Consider the following 15,348-nt stretch of genomic DNA (forward strand, 5'->3'; position numbering starts at 1 on the left):
TAAGTGCATGTGAGTGTCTGGAGCCTACTTTTCATTTATTTCCTTTGCTTTTCTTTTATTTTCAATTTATTTTTACTTCTTTTCTTCAAGCACATTGCTTTCTTTCAATTCCAATTTTATTTTCTTATCTATTTAAAGCTTTCATTTATTTTATATTTCCTTTTATTTTAATTCTTTATATTATTTGCCACAGTTTAATATCATTGAGTATTTCATACATTTTTTCGATACAAAGACTAAGTAAATCGCTAGTCGAGTCTACTTTTTTTCAAAAAAGTCGTATCTGCTCCCCGAACTAAAATATTGATACAAGTTTGATTCAACACCCTGTCAAAATTACCAAAAATCAAGTGAAACAATATAAAATAAAAAAGACATAAAAAAAATAAAATATAAAAGAAAAAACAGAGCCACTATTTTGACTATTTTTATTGTGGATATATATATATATATATATATATATATATATATATATATATATATATATAAGTTATTTAATTCAATCATTAATATAAAATATATGTTAAAATATAAAATAAATATTAAAAATAAGTTAAATAACATAATTTTATACACTAATATATAATAACTTATTTTGATGACTAATTCGCCTACCATTTTTTGTATATATAAGAATAGTTATAAGGATCCCGCTAGGGAGATAATGAATTATTTGTACAATGTGTACAATGGGCTATTGAATTACAAAATGAACATCTCCCATACTATCTAGAATAACCATCCGAGTACTAGCGATAATAAACATCTTCCCAAAAGCTTAAATTGATTTTGGGATTCACCAAGGATCGAACTCTTGACCTTTCGGATCTAGCGCTCTAATACCATGTCATAATACCACTCATCCCAAAAGCTTCAGCTGATGGAAAAAAGTAACACTAATGATTATATATCTAATACTCACTAAACCTCCATTGTACACATTGTATAAATATCCCATTAGCTCCTCATACTTTCCCTAGTTATAATATATCTAAATGTTTCTTGTTGGGATGATGAGCAATAAAATCAGACTCTATTATGCTTATGTAATAATTTATCAGACAAATATATAGTGCTTATTATATTATATAATAACCAAGGAAATTTTCAACTAAAAAATATACCTCTAATAGAATAGATATAGTTGTTAGATACCATAAATCTGTAGTCCAAGAACAGGATTAGTATTCATATAATTTTTTTGTTTTTTAAATATAATGAATACTTCCAACATATATATCTAGTTTATGCAATTTCAATTACATTGCTAACTGCTAATTGCTAACCAAACCAAGACACCTTTATTCAAAAATTCTCAACTTAAATCCTAAAGTCTTCAAGAGGACTGTTTCCAAGGCCTTTTGCAGTAAAGTAGGCTGCATACTCTGCAATTGTGGTATTTTTAAATTTTGGAGGATTGTTTTTAGATAACAATTCTTTTATCGGGCTGACAAGCTTTGTTGATGCATTGAGATTGTTGTAGCCAAAAAAACACGCAATAGATACTCTTGGACCACTTCTACTTGCCAGCACTCTATGTTGAACACTTTTAAATCTGTCATTCGTTAGTAGCTACAGTTGAAGAAAAATACCAATTAGCTTAAGTACTTGTGCACTAGCAAATTGTCCAAGTCTTTTCATGCATTTTGAGCTTTTTATTGGTATAAAGTAATAACTAATGTTAGAACTTAAAGCTGGAATCATGGAAAAAATTTGTTTATTGATAAATGCAAGACTAACATTAAGAGTTAACTACTAAATCGGTATTTAAAAGATCCGGACAATGATAAAATAATATTTAAAAGACGTTATTGACAAAAAAACTCTAGATAATTTTAAAATCAGACAAAAAGTGATCAAATGTCAATTACTATCGTTTCTGTTAATGAGAAATGTTGAAGTGGCTAACAAAATACATGCCATTTGGTTATTTTTGTCAGAATTTTTATAAATAAGAATTTAGTGATCTTTTTATCAATAACTTCTTTAAAATTTCATTTTGTCAGCGTCTGAAATTTTGAGTATCAATTTAGTAATTAATTCCTAATAATAAATATAAAGCACAAACAACATACATATACAAGTGCATTAAAATACCTTCTACGGTAGACATTCTTAATTTAGTACTATGTCTTAATAACAATGTTAATGCCTTTTCTCTACCATACATATGTAAGTAACGAGACAACAGATGTAAACAACATCCACAATAACTTTTACACAAAGATAAAGTATGAACACACTAAATAGAGTATGATATTCATGTTTTTGAAACGAGTTCATTTTAAGAATTAACTTTTTTTTATCAACATTAGTCAAATTTTTTAATTTTAAATTCTAAGTCTTAAATTTTATATTTCAAATTCTAATCCAAAATTTTAAAATTTCCAAAAATAAAAATTAAAAGAAATAATTTTACAAAAAAAAATGGACTAAGATTGATTATTTAAAAATTGATCTTTGTACTTTTTTTAAAAACATCATAATATCTGACCCAAAAAAAATACTTGTTTTATACATAATGTTTAGCTATTTTTTATTTTATTAATTTAAAGACGACTCAAAGATACACTAAATATCATATCGAATATTTGTGTTGGTATAATGTATGTTACGCTATAATTTATCATATGCAAAAAGAATAATAAAAAACTTGCCTGTAGAAGATCACCAATATTAACCACTAAAGTTCCAGGTACAGGGCGTATATCGATCCATTTGTCATTATGAAGAATCTGGAGGCCACCAATATGGTCTTGGAGAAGCACAGTAATAAAAGTGCCATCAGAATGTTTGGTGGTTCCCATAGTGAGTTCTGGCTCAGGACAAGGAGGATAGTAATGGCCAGCACAAATAATTTGATCAGTACAACCCAATTCCATGTCTCTTAAATAGTTTGAATGCAGATTTAGAGATTCTGAGAGTAATTCAAAGAGTGTGATCCCCAATTTCATAACATTATTGCCATATTCTAGCAGTATATCCCTATAAAGAAATGACATGATCAATCAGCAAGTAAATAGATATAGGATTCAAATTGGTATCCTTATTTTTTTGTGTAACTATGCAAGAGAATAAAATAGAACACTATAAATAAGACACAAATAATAAAGACATAAAAATTAATATTTTAATATTTTTTTAGTGATAAAACAAACATAAAAAATATAAATTATTATGAAAGTTTAATTTACTCTCATTATATTTAAAAAAAATATAATAATAAAAATATAATTATAAAAAATTGATATAAATAATGAAAGAAAAAATGAAAAAATTGTGTCCTTTACTAATATCACTGTGTTTTTTCTGTCAATAAAACTATCAAAAAATTACTTTAGCGACTATTTATTTTGTTTTTAGTGACAACAAAAGTAACTGCTAATATATTTAATGTTGATTAGATATTAGTCGTCTTATACTTTGTCGCTAAAAATTTTAGCGACAATTATATAATTGTCGGTATAAACTTTTTTAATATCCGCAAAAAATATATAATTGTCATTATAACATATAATAATAACTGCAAATATATAATTATCACGAAAACATAAGATAAATAAGACATACAATTGCCATTATGTTATTATGTTATTGCCACTAAAAATTTGTCAAACAAAATATTTTTTGTTGTAATATAAAAATACAAAATATATCAATTCAATATTAAAAAAACAAATATCTATGTTTATATGTCTCCATCTCCGTATATTCTCTCAAAACATATATATGTTGGACTACACTACGTGTACACCAAAATTAGTTACCAAAGTCAGTCACCAGTATAAAATACATGTTGGAATGTAAATATACGTTAAAAATAAATTAAATCATACATATATTTATACACAAATATATTGGTGGTTGATTTTAGTGACTAATTTTAGTGTACGAATAGCATTTTTGATATATGTTTGTATTGGATTCTATTGCTTTTTGTATAACTTCATTTTTAGTTCCAAACACATCCTAATTGAACATACCAAGATCTCAAGGGTAAAAAATTTGAAACAGTACGCATATAAATGAAAGAATATGAACATAAATATACCTGCATACTTCTGGCAAGTCTTGAGGTTTGCCAATGAGAGGAACTAATTGGCATCCAAAAGTATCTCTCCAATTCAGTGCTGATGAAGTATAAAGATCAAAATTACTATTATAAAAAAATGGCTTCGTATTATCACGGCTATATACCTCTTTCTTAACCTCAACATCTTGTTCAAAGAACCTTTTAATCCCCTCTTTCATCTCCTCAAGAACACTCCCAGGGATGCCATGATTTACCACTTGGAAGAAACCCCATGTCTCAGATGCTTCCCTTATTCTTGAAATAACTTGTTGGCGTGTGATTGGATCTTTGGCAACACCTTCAAGATCTATGACAGGAATCAGGCTGTGCTCTGTGTTGGAGGAATCTGGGAATTTATCAAGTGGATGATAAAACATAGTTGGAATCTTTGTAACACCTCCATCAACAAGAGCCTTAACACCGCCTTTTGTGTCATCAAATGCCTTCAGTTCACTCATCCTATCATCACAATTATTGATCATCTTCACTATTGTGCCTTCTGCTTCTTCACTTTCCATCTTCCTTAATGACCTATAATTTTTTTTTGGTGTCTTCTTAGTGGCCTATAATGTTCAACATGTTATAGATCCTGCTAGATAAGGTTATAAAAAATAATCATGGAAATAATAATTTTTAAATAGTTATTTTACTAAGATATTAATTTCATATCAATTTTTTAGTTTATGTAAAGAAATTGATATGAGAATTTTAATTTTTTTAATAATTGGTGTTTTTATTAAATAATATTAAAATTAAAATTAATTTATTTAAATTTTTAAAAAAATATAAAATAGAGTTAATTTACCAAACAAAATTAAAAAATAAAATCAATTTAATAATTATGAGAAATTAAAAACTGTTCGACTAAATTATTGTGTGGTGCATGTATAATGCATAAACTCATTAAGATAGCTGACAAGTTTTCAATTATTGGTGGTGGCTCGTTTTTTTTTCTTTTTCTTTTTTGGTGGCTTTTTTTGGCAGACCTCCAATGTCAAATCACTATACCGACTAAATTATTGTGTTGGATCATGGATGCATCATAAGGATAAACTACAAATATTAATATAATTAAAAAACTCAAAAGTGATACTATAAACTATCAATATAAATAAGTTTTGATTAGTCTTTTAATTAGATAAAACTAAATTTTAAATTTACTTAATATATATAATATATAATATTAGATACTTAATTTTAAACTCTCATATTCTACATACTACTGTTTATCATTGAATTATTTGTTATACTTTTAATAATTAATAGAATTTAATTTTAATATATTAAAAATTTAAAATATTTTACATAATCGTCTAATTACATTTATTATTTTGGATGATCATTCACGTAATTAATATAAAAGATACTTATTTTGATCATGTAGCGTTATATAATTAAATGTAACGTATAAAATTATTTTACATTGTCAAAATATCAAAATTTAATTTTAATTAATAAATAAATTTATAACTATCTGAATTTCAAGGTTTTTAATAAAATTGCATTTAACTAGAATAACAAATAAAGAGTAATGAGTAATGGAGTATATTTTTCAAAATTTTCAAAGATACATTTTTCTTATTTTTTTAACAGTGCATTTAATTTATATTATTACAATTGTTTATTTTAAATTTTGTACTGATTTTTTTAATATTATATAAATAAAATAAGTGACAATGGATATCTCAAAAGTACATATTGTATATTCCATAGATTTTGCTTTTTGTAGAAATAATTTTTTATCTATATTTAAAATAGTAAAAGTAATCTTTATTTTCTATTTCTATTTTTTAAGAGTTAAGTAAAGAAATTCAAAAATATTTGTTTAAAATATAAAAAAATAAAAAAATCAACATTTTCATGTATTATATATCATGTTTGAAATAAAATATATGTTTATAAATATCTGGATAAAATAATTTTTTATATAATAATATATTTTTTACAAAATTAACTACTACGATATTTTTAATTTGTTTTAAAGAATAATCTAAATATTTTCAAGTAATATAAAATAATTAAATTACTTATTTTATATTTTATAATAAAAAATAATACTACATAATAAATTAATAACTAATATTAATAAATAAAATATATTTTTGTATGTATTTATATATTTTATATTATTTATTTTAAAAAAATAAAATATAATTGTTATTTTTTAAAATATTATGTATTAAAATATATTTATTTATATATGCACTAATATATTTTATATTTATAAAGTCTATCAATACTCTTTTTTGATAATATCTTTTTATTTTTAGTTAATAAAATCTAATGATTATAAAGTCCGATTTGCGTACGGTAAGCCGCGCAGCCTCCCGGCAGCATTTTCCAACCTTAAATTGTTGACCCTCCGTAATATACTCCTCTAACCATCCCTCTCACTCTCACTCGTGCCTGACTCTTCATACCACCCCCAACTCCACCTTTCTCTTCTCTTCTTTCATTGTTGCTGCACAAATTCAGCATTTGAAAAAAAAATTGTCACAATCAAAATTTCAACAATGCCAAAGAGATGAAAAATAAAAGAAGTTAATTGTTCAAATTAAAACTTCACATTGCTAATTATTTTCATCATTCTAATTATGTAAGTTTTTATTATCAAATATTTTAATTTAAGAAAAATAATTATGATAAAGTTAGAGATTAGTAAAAATATTGTAGTAATAATTATTAAGATTATATATATATATATAATATTATTAATTGTTAGAAATAGTCAGTAAAATAAAATAAAACTAAAAGATATTTAAAAAATTATTGAATTAATTATTATTATTATAAATATATTATTTAGATATTTAATTAAAGATTAATATAATGACTTGTGGTTGTGTGTTATTGTTAAATATTTACTTAATATATTTGTTTATTATGTTGTACTCGAAGTGAGAATTTTAAAATTGTTTAAATATAATAATTAATCATTTTTAATTCTTAGCTAGTGAATTAATTAAGGTATATTATTATTATTGTTATAGTACCATAAAAAATGAAAACCGAATAAATTTAGTGTAATTTAGGTAATGAATTGTGTTAGCAACACTAAATTTTAAATATGAATTTAATAAATTATATATGATTATTGATAAATTTGGTGATATAAAATATATATGTATAATAATAATATTGAGGTGTTTAATACTTTTTTAAATTATTCTAGTTATATAAATAGAAAATAATGAATAAGAATTATTATTATTATTATTATTATTATTATTATTATTATTATTATTATTATTATTATTATAAAATAAATAGATTTTAGACATTAAAAAATATAGTTTTAATGTATCTAATAATAATTAGATTTATATTTTAGATTCATTTAAGGTTTATTAATTTTTATTAGAAGCTAATAAATATAAATATGGATATTTTGTAAAATAGATTTAGTATATTTCGAGTAGTTAATAATATAGTTGTTAATATGATTATGTTTTATTGGTTATGTGATAATGAAAATGAGATATTGTTAATTTAATTTATTAATTAAATATAGTTATTTTTGTTTAATGTGATATATGGCTATATTTTGTAGGGTTCACGGATGTTGACATGTAACCACTTAATGCCGCCGGATCTGTATAGTCAAAGTGTAGAGGGGCATTTACAGGAGACTAATTTTTATCACATTTTTTAGATTGGAGTAATCTAATGTCAATCAGCATTGGTTAATGCTCAGATCGAGAGATGGCGCCCTGAGACTCACACATTCTATTTTTCAGTTGCTGAGTGTGCTGTGACATTAGAGAACAAGGCGATAATTCTTGGTCTTCCGACAAATGATCTTCCAGTTACGGGACCGACCTTCAGTAGTTATGAGGTCTTAGAGGCTGAATGGTTGCACCAGTTTGGTGTTGCTCCTAGGAAGACAGATTGTAGAGGAAGTTTCATAAAGTTGACGTGGTTTTGAGGACTGAAAGATCGTTTAGTGTTGACTGATGATATTCACATTTAGAGGTACGTCAAGTGCCATATATTGTTATTATTTCGGACCATTCTGTTTGGAGACAAGTCTGAGGCAGCGGTGCACTGGAAGTTTCTGCCTTGCTCTGTGACTTCGCTGGGATCATAAAATTTAGTTGGGGATCGGTATGCCTGGCTGATGAACCACTATTTTATGACTTAATTTGTATCGAATCGAGTGGATTTTGTTAACTATCCTCATACTTATTCATGTAAATTGCATGTTTTTAAGATTCTTTCCTAAGTGACGCATATGCGTGACTGATGCGTATGCGTGGCCAGTTCAGAGCCCACGGACGCGTACGCGTGGCTGACGCATACGCGTGTCGAGTGTCACGTGCTGCAATTAAGGGAATACGCCAGGGGCGATTTCTGGGATAATTTTAGCCCAGTTTCAAGCCCGAAGATGAAGACAATACGCTAGGAATGGAGCTGGGACAGACACACTTCACTTTAGCTTTAGTTTTTCAATTAGTTTTTGAATTCTAGTGAGAGAAACTCCTACTTCTCTCTAGGGTTATGATTTTCTTAGTTTATTTTCAATTGGATCTTGAGAGAAATTGCTGTTACATTCATTTTCTAGTCATTTTTCTTATAGTTTTCTTCTTTAATTCCCTTTAGCATTCTTTTCAATTTGGTTACTTGAATTCGTTTTTGGATCTTGTCACTCTTGAATTTTGTTAATGCATTGAGTTATTGAGTTATTTTCATATTTGTTGTTATTGCTTGTTTTGTTATTGTTGATTATTCTTGGTGGTAATTTGAATTGAATAATTTTCCTAGTTTTCATTATGTCTTCTATCTTTGCTCACCAAGTGTTTGAGAAAATATCACCCATAATCATGGAGTAGATTTCCTTGCTTGGTTTGGGGTTGAGTAATTGGAGCCACTTGAATGGTTATATTTAAGTGTTAATCGGTAATTGAAGATTGCTAATTAGCTTGAAACTCACCAACTCTAGTTCTTCACTATGAAGTGACTAGCACTTGTGAGCTAAAGCTAATTGTTTCACTTGACTTTCATTCAATCGTTAGAGGATAACTAAGTGAGAGCAATGAGCCTTTACCATCACATTTGGGAAAGACAATGAGGATAGAAATTTCGATTTTTACCCCTAACCAAGACCTTTTATATTGATTAATTATCAACTCTTGCTAGTTATCTATTACTCTAATTTCTAGTTATTTATTTTTCCTGTTCTCAACTTAGAAATCTCTAAGAACTCCTAACCAATAAATTGCATCTTGTGTCAACTCCTAGGAAAAATGACCCGGGATTCTACTCTCGGTTATTGATTTTATTTGTGACACACATTTTAACTTTGATTGAAGATAGATTGTTGGTTTAGACTATGCTTAGAACGTAATTTTCTTAATCAATTCTATACTGACATTTATCTTCACATCAAGTTTTGGTGCCATTGACGGTGAGTTGCATATGTGTGCTATGTTATTGGTTGGTGTAAATATGTTTATATTTGAATAATTGCATCTTCTATTTGTGTGCTAGTTTGTTATTAGTAGTATTTATTAGTTATTTTACTTAATATATTTTGTCGCCATAAGCTCTATGTTTCTTTTATTGAATGATGCGTTCATTATCGGATCCGAGCTTAGCCCGTTTGATCCCGAAATTGAAAGAACCGTGTCACAAATTAGGCGAGCTCAGTGTCGATTAGCCTCTGAGGGTGGTGAAGGAGTTTCCCCCAATTCACTAAACTCACCCAAGGTTGAATCCAAGGCGTCATTTGAGGAAGAAACTAACTCCTCTCCCACTAAATCTATTGATGTCTCTTCCATTGATTTAAGTACCGATACTATGACCGCTCCTAGAAGAATCACTCTCAAGGAGGCATGAGCCCCGGATTTCACTCTCCAACCATTTCAAGTGCGTCATCCGAATTTGAATGCCGATTTTGAGCTAAAGACCTCATTGATTAATCTACTCCCTAAGTTCAATGGTCTACCCACTCAGGATCCCATCAAGTACCTTAGAGACTTTCAAACGGCTTGTTCAACTGCTAGGCGGTATGGTGCGGATGAGGTTGCCATTTGGTTATATGCCTTTCCATTTTCTCTTGAGGGAAGGGAAAATGAGTGGTTCTACACTCAACCCGAGAATGTTGTCACTAATTGGGATTTGCTTAGAAGAGAATTTTTGGACAAGTTCTTTTCACCGGAGGTCACGGATAGATTGAGGAAGGAAATCCCTTGCGTCATTCAAGGTGAATCGGAAACTCTCTATGAGTATTGAGAATGTTTTAGGAAGCTCCTTGATTCGTGTCCTCACCATATGATTGACGAGTTGGTGTTAATTAATTACTTTTTCCAAGGCATGAAGCCTCAAGATAAGGTTCTTTTGGATGCTTTGAGTAATGGCTCTATGACAAAGTACAAAACGGAAGCGGAAGTGTGACAACTTATCACCGATTTAGTCGAATCTACCCAACATGTAAGGCTAAGGAATAATCATCCCAAGGCTATTGCGAAAGTTTCTTCTAGTACTTAGTCTGCCCTCACCAAGACTTTGGAAGAGATGACCAATATCCTCAATCAACTCCAACTCAATCAACAAAAACCTCCACCTCCTCCACAACAACAATGTCAACAGCTAGTCCCTCAAAGAGTGTGTGGAATTTGTTCTTGCTATTCTTACTATTCCGATGAATGTCCACAACTCCAAGAGGACAATAGCTTGGCGGCTACCAATGCTTATTATAACCGTCTAAATCAAGGGTATTATCAACAAGGCGGTAACTATAATCAATGGAGTAACTACAACCAAGGTTGGCAAGATAACCCCAACCAAGGATGGAGAGACAACTACAACCAAGGAGGAAGAGACAATGGTTCAAACCAAAGGTGGAACAATAATTACCAACAAAACCGATATCAACAAAACCCTCCTTACCAATAACAAAACCAAGGTCAAAGGTATCAACTACCTCACCAAAGGCAAGCTCAAGTACCTCAACTCATCCAACCACAAGTCCCCCAAATTACCTACCCTTCTTCATCCGCCAACCAAGATGAAACCCTTCACTCTATTCTTCAAGGGCAAAAAGAGTTTTAAACCATAGTTGCCTATGCCCTCACCAGTCTCACCTCTACCGTCCAAGCCCTTATATCCCGTATAGACCCACTCTCTACTTCCAATACTTAACCTTCAAGCTCTAGTGTACTTTCCTCTCAACCCTTACCTAACTCCAAGGGTGGAATCATTGCCATCACCTTGAGGTCTGGCACTACAATATAAGAGAGGAGTCCCAAGGAGCCAAGCTCAAGAGAAGCCACTCAAGATAAAGATGTTGTTGAGGTAGAAGATATCGAAGATGAGGATGAGGCACAAGAGGCGGTTGAAGAAGAAGTTTCTCAACTGAAGGATGGAGTTTCTAAGAAAGAAAATGTTTCAAAAGAGGCTATTCCAATTCTTTTTCCACACCTAGTCAGGAGGACTAAAAAGCAAGTGGAGCTAGATCCCAAGATGGTAGATATCTTCAAAAAGGTTGAGGTAACTATTTTTCTTTTTTATGCTATTCATGAAGTTCCTAAGTATGCTAAGTTTCTAAAGGATTTGTGCATGAATAAGGAGAAGATTCATGATCTAGAAATTATTCCTTTGGGTAGCTCAATTTCTGCTTTGATGGGTGCTATACCGGAGAAATGTGGTGATCCAGGTCTTTGTCTAGTTACTTGCACTATAGGTGGTATACAATTTGTTGATTGCATGTGTGACCTAGGTGCTTGTGTTAGCATTATGCCTTTATCTGTTTATGATGCACTGAAGCTTCCACCGTTGAAAAGGTCGGTAGCCCATTTTGTTTTGGCGGATGAAAGTATAATCTCGGTGTTGGCATTGTAGAAGACGTCTTAGTGAGCATCAAGGGGTTAACTTTTCCAATTGATTTCTACATTCTTGAGATGCCCCCTAATGACTCCGGAAGACCATCATCTATCTTGCTTGGAAGGCCGTTCTTGAAAACCTCCCAGTTTAAATTGGATGCTTTTTCGGGTACCTATTCCTTTGAAATTCATGAAAGAGCAGTAAGTTTCAATCTTGATGAGACTATGAGGCATCCACCGAAGCGCTATTCTATCTTTCGGTGTAATATGATTGATGATATTGTGGCCGAAGTCCACCAGGATACAGTTGATGAGAAGAACATGGTTCAAGGTACAAGTGTGAAAAAACCTCCTGAATATGATGAAGACACCTTGCTACCTCCGGTGATACCAGATAATCAAGTGCCGAGCCATGCGCTAAATATGGAATTGAAGCCACTTCCACCCCATCTTAAGTATGCTTATCTTGAAGAGAATCAAAACTCCTGATGATCATTGCAAAGGAGCTTACCTCCCAACAAGAGGAAAGATTGCTTAATGTACTGTGAAGGAACAAGAAAACTATTAGATAGAGTTTGGCGGACATAGTTGGTATAAGCCCTCAAGTTCGTGAGCATCGCATTTTTCTAGAGGAGGGAGCCAAGCCTATCCGTCAACCTCCTAAACTACAATTTATCTGGCTAATTAGATATGTAACATATAATCCGGTTAGCTTTGGGTAATTAAGGTTTTTGTGGCACTAAACTAGTTTGCTTAACTTCACCCTCTAATCCGAAAGGACTAACCTTGTCTGTGGCATTTTAGTAGGATTGGAGGAGATTAAATTTCTAGGAAAATATGGTTTAATCACTTACAGTTTGTCATAGAATGAATCATTCATTGTTAAAGTAGTTAGTAAGAAATATTAATCCAGAAAGGTAAACATCTCCGAGATCTTAATTGTTTTCATTATATTGATCTTACATCAACCTTTAATTGCTTTTATTTACTATCTTGTTTTATGCGCTTTCAAAAACTACTCTCTTTACTTTTTGCCTGACTAAGTCCAGCAAGATAACTATTGTTTACTCAATCCAACAATCCTCGTGAGATCGACCCTCGCTAACCTGAGATATTACTTGGATGATTCTGTGCACTTGCCGGTGAAGTTGTGCGAGTTCAAATTTCATGCACCAAGTAATATGCACTAAACCATGAATTGATTATTTAAAATAAGGAGAATCATTAGCTTATGGACTGAAATTAAGAAGAAAAAATTACTAAAGATACGGATGCATCAGAATGTCTACTGATTCTATTTTAATTTGTTAGGGAGGTGCATAAATTTGGTAGATCACATACCTGTTTAGCCCCACCATGTCTCAGCATTATTAATAGTTGGACAGCAACCTCATTTATAGTGTCATTATGCCCCTTATACAATCCAGTCCATCAATTACTATCCCTATTCTACAAGGTGTACTTAGGCAAAGCTATCACTTCAAACTCTCATATAGAAAAAGTTTGGAAGGTGAAGCAAAAAACAATCGCGCAGATCGATAGTGTTTGAGAGGAGTCATATAATAAGGTGTTCACGAAGCTGCAAGCACTGCAGAGTTGATGTTCCATAACGATATATGATTTCAAAGCGGTACCATACTATGATAGGCACTTGTTAGTCAGTGACTACAGCCAATTTAATAAGGTATTCTGTGCTTTTTCTTTGTGTGTTGAGGATTTCAAGCATTGCAAGCCCTTTGTCTCTGTCGATGGCACGTACCTGTATGGAAAATATGGTAGTGTGTTGCTAATTGAAGTGGCGTAAGATGGTAACAGTAACATCCTCCCAGTGGCTTTTATAATTGTAGAGTCTGAGGTTATAGAGTCCTAGTCATTTTTTCTTACCAATCTAAGAAGATATGTGACATCCCAAGAAGGGCTTCTGATTATATCTAATAGATCCCAGGTATTTTGGTTTGGCTTTGGTGGATTGGAGCTTGGTGAAAGCTTGTTGGAATTAAGTTTTGGTGTTTGACCATATTGGGAATCGGCCAATGTATGGTTTTGATTTTCTTTATGTAATATGTAATGTTTTGTAAAACATAGACTAGTTGACCTTAGGATAGGATTGAATTAAATAAATGGTTGATTGGACTAAGTATGTGATATGTACATTGTGATGAGTTTGTATGAGATGCATGTGGTTGGATGTGAGGATGATAATTGTGATATGATAATTGTGGCATTATGATTGTCATATGATGATGATTGATGAATTATGATGATAAATGGTGTTGATTATGATTTGTTGATGTTGATGATTAATTATGTAGAAGAAAATTGATGGTAGTCATGAATGATTAATGATGAGTATTCATGATATGTTAGGATTGATATGGATTGATAATGGGATTAATTGGATGAAAGATTTGATACATGTAATATTGATGATTGTCGGAGATATTGAATGGTAATATTAAGGAGCTTTAATGTGTTTTAAGTTAAATTTGGAGTTGGTTGAGGTGTTTATTAAACGGTGTAAATGATTGAATGATTGAAAAAAAGGTTGGAGAGTTCACATTATAGATTTTGGGTTGTTTTGATGTATGTTTAAGTTGGTTTGGTTTTGAGTTTTGGGAAAATAGAGAACCTTGTGAAATTTGGTAAGCCTGTTTTTGACCAATTTCAGCGGATTACAACCTAAGCCTTGAACTTTGAAGTTATGAATGTTGGAAGTTAGGGCCAAAAATCTGATTTCTGCAGCTTTAAAAATTTTCTAAGTCTAATACATCATGTGTTCACGGACCAGTACACGCGATGCGAGCATTCTTTTCAGTCTGGGGTATCTCGCGTACGCAGGCACTAGCATGCGTACACAATCATGTGTTTTGAGGCATGCGTACGCGAGTTTTTAACACGCGATGCGAGCATTCCATTATATTTTGGATACTCGTGTACGCGAGCAAGGAGTCGCGTACGCGACCAGCCTTTTTCAACCTCGTGCGTACGCAGGATAAGGGTTCACGTACGCAAGACCCCTGTTTTGCTGAAAACTTGTTTTCTTCATTTTTAAAGGTTCCTCTAGCTTTCTAACCTTTCTTAACTTTTAATTAAGACTCTTAGCTAATAATTATACCCTAACACTAGTAAAGATGGGTTAGTGATTGAGATTGGTGATTTCTGTATGAGTTAGAAGTCGGAGACTTAAGTTTCTGATGTTGTAGATGGACTGACGAAGTGCTTTATTGGTGATAGTTTTGAGAACTTGAGAGTGATAATAACTTGTGAAATTAAGAACTGATGATGGTTATGATGAGTGTGGAACTCAGAGATGAATGAGGAACTTGTTGGTTATTGAAAGAGTGTGCAGGGAACTATATCCCTAGCATGGCAGATTCTCTGTCGCAAGAGTGTGCAGTGCACTATATCCCTGGGATTCTGAGGCTTGAAGGTTGAGAATGGATGGAGATGAAAAGA

At 31.0% G+C, this 15,348-nt stretch overlaps 1 protein-coding gene across 1 annotated transcript; it reads right to left on the minus strand.

Moving 5' to 3' along the window:
- Window positions 1-1,163: 1,163 nt before the first annotated feature.
- On the minus strand, window positions 1,164-4,705 carry LOC107613720 (1-aminocyclopropane-1-carboxylate oxidase homolog 1). Its single transcript, XM_016315842.3, has 3 exons — window positions 4,052-4,705; window positions 2,658-2,985; window positions 1,164-1,572 (listed from the first exon to the last, which is right to left on the minus strand). Exons 1-3 carry the CDS (start codon window positions 4,588-4,590, stop codon window positions 1,321-1,323), a joined length of 1,119 nt encoding a protein of 372 aa, XP_016171328.1. The 5' UTR covers window positions 4,591-4,705; the 3' UTR covers window positions 1,164-1,320.
- Window positions 4,706-15,348: the final 10,643 nt, after the last annotated feature.

The sequence above is a fragment of the Arachis ipaensis genome, chromosome B8 (genome assembly GCF_059453495.1).
Source record: "Arachis ipaensis isolate K30076 ecotype BB chromosome B8, ASM5945349v1, whole genome shotgun sequence".
Lineage (NCBI taxonomy): Eukaryota > Viridiplantae > Streptophyta > Magnoliopsida > Fabales > Fabaceae > Arachis > Arachis ipaensis.

Bases quoted from the DNA above. Each gene is read 5' to 3' on its own strand.
- LOC107613720 (XM_016315842.3), bottom strand. From the start codon at position 4,590: ATGGAAAGTGAAGAAGCAGAAGGCACAATAGTGAAGATGATCAATAAT. The intron at 2,986-4,051 runs GTATATTTATGT...ATTTCTTTATAG, and splicing joins GACTTGCCAGAAGTATGCAG to GGATATACTGCTAGAATATG. The intron at 1,573-2,657 runs GCAAGTTTTTTA...CTTCAACTGTAG, and splicing joins ATATTGGTGATCTTCTACAG to CTACTAACGAATGACAGATT.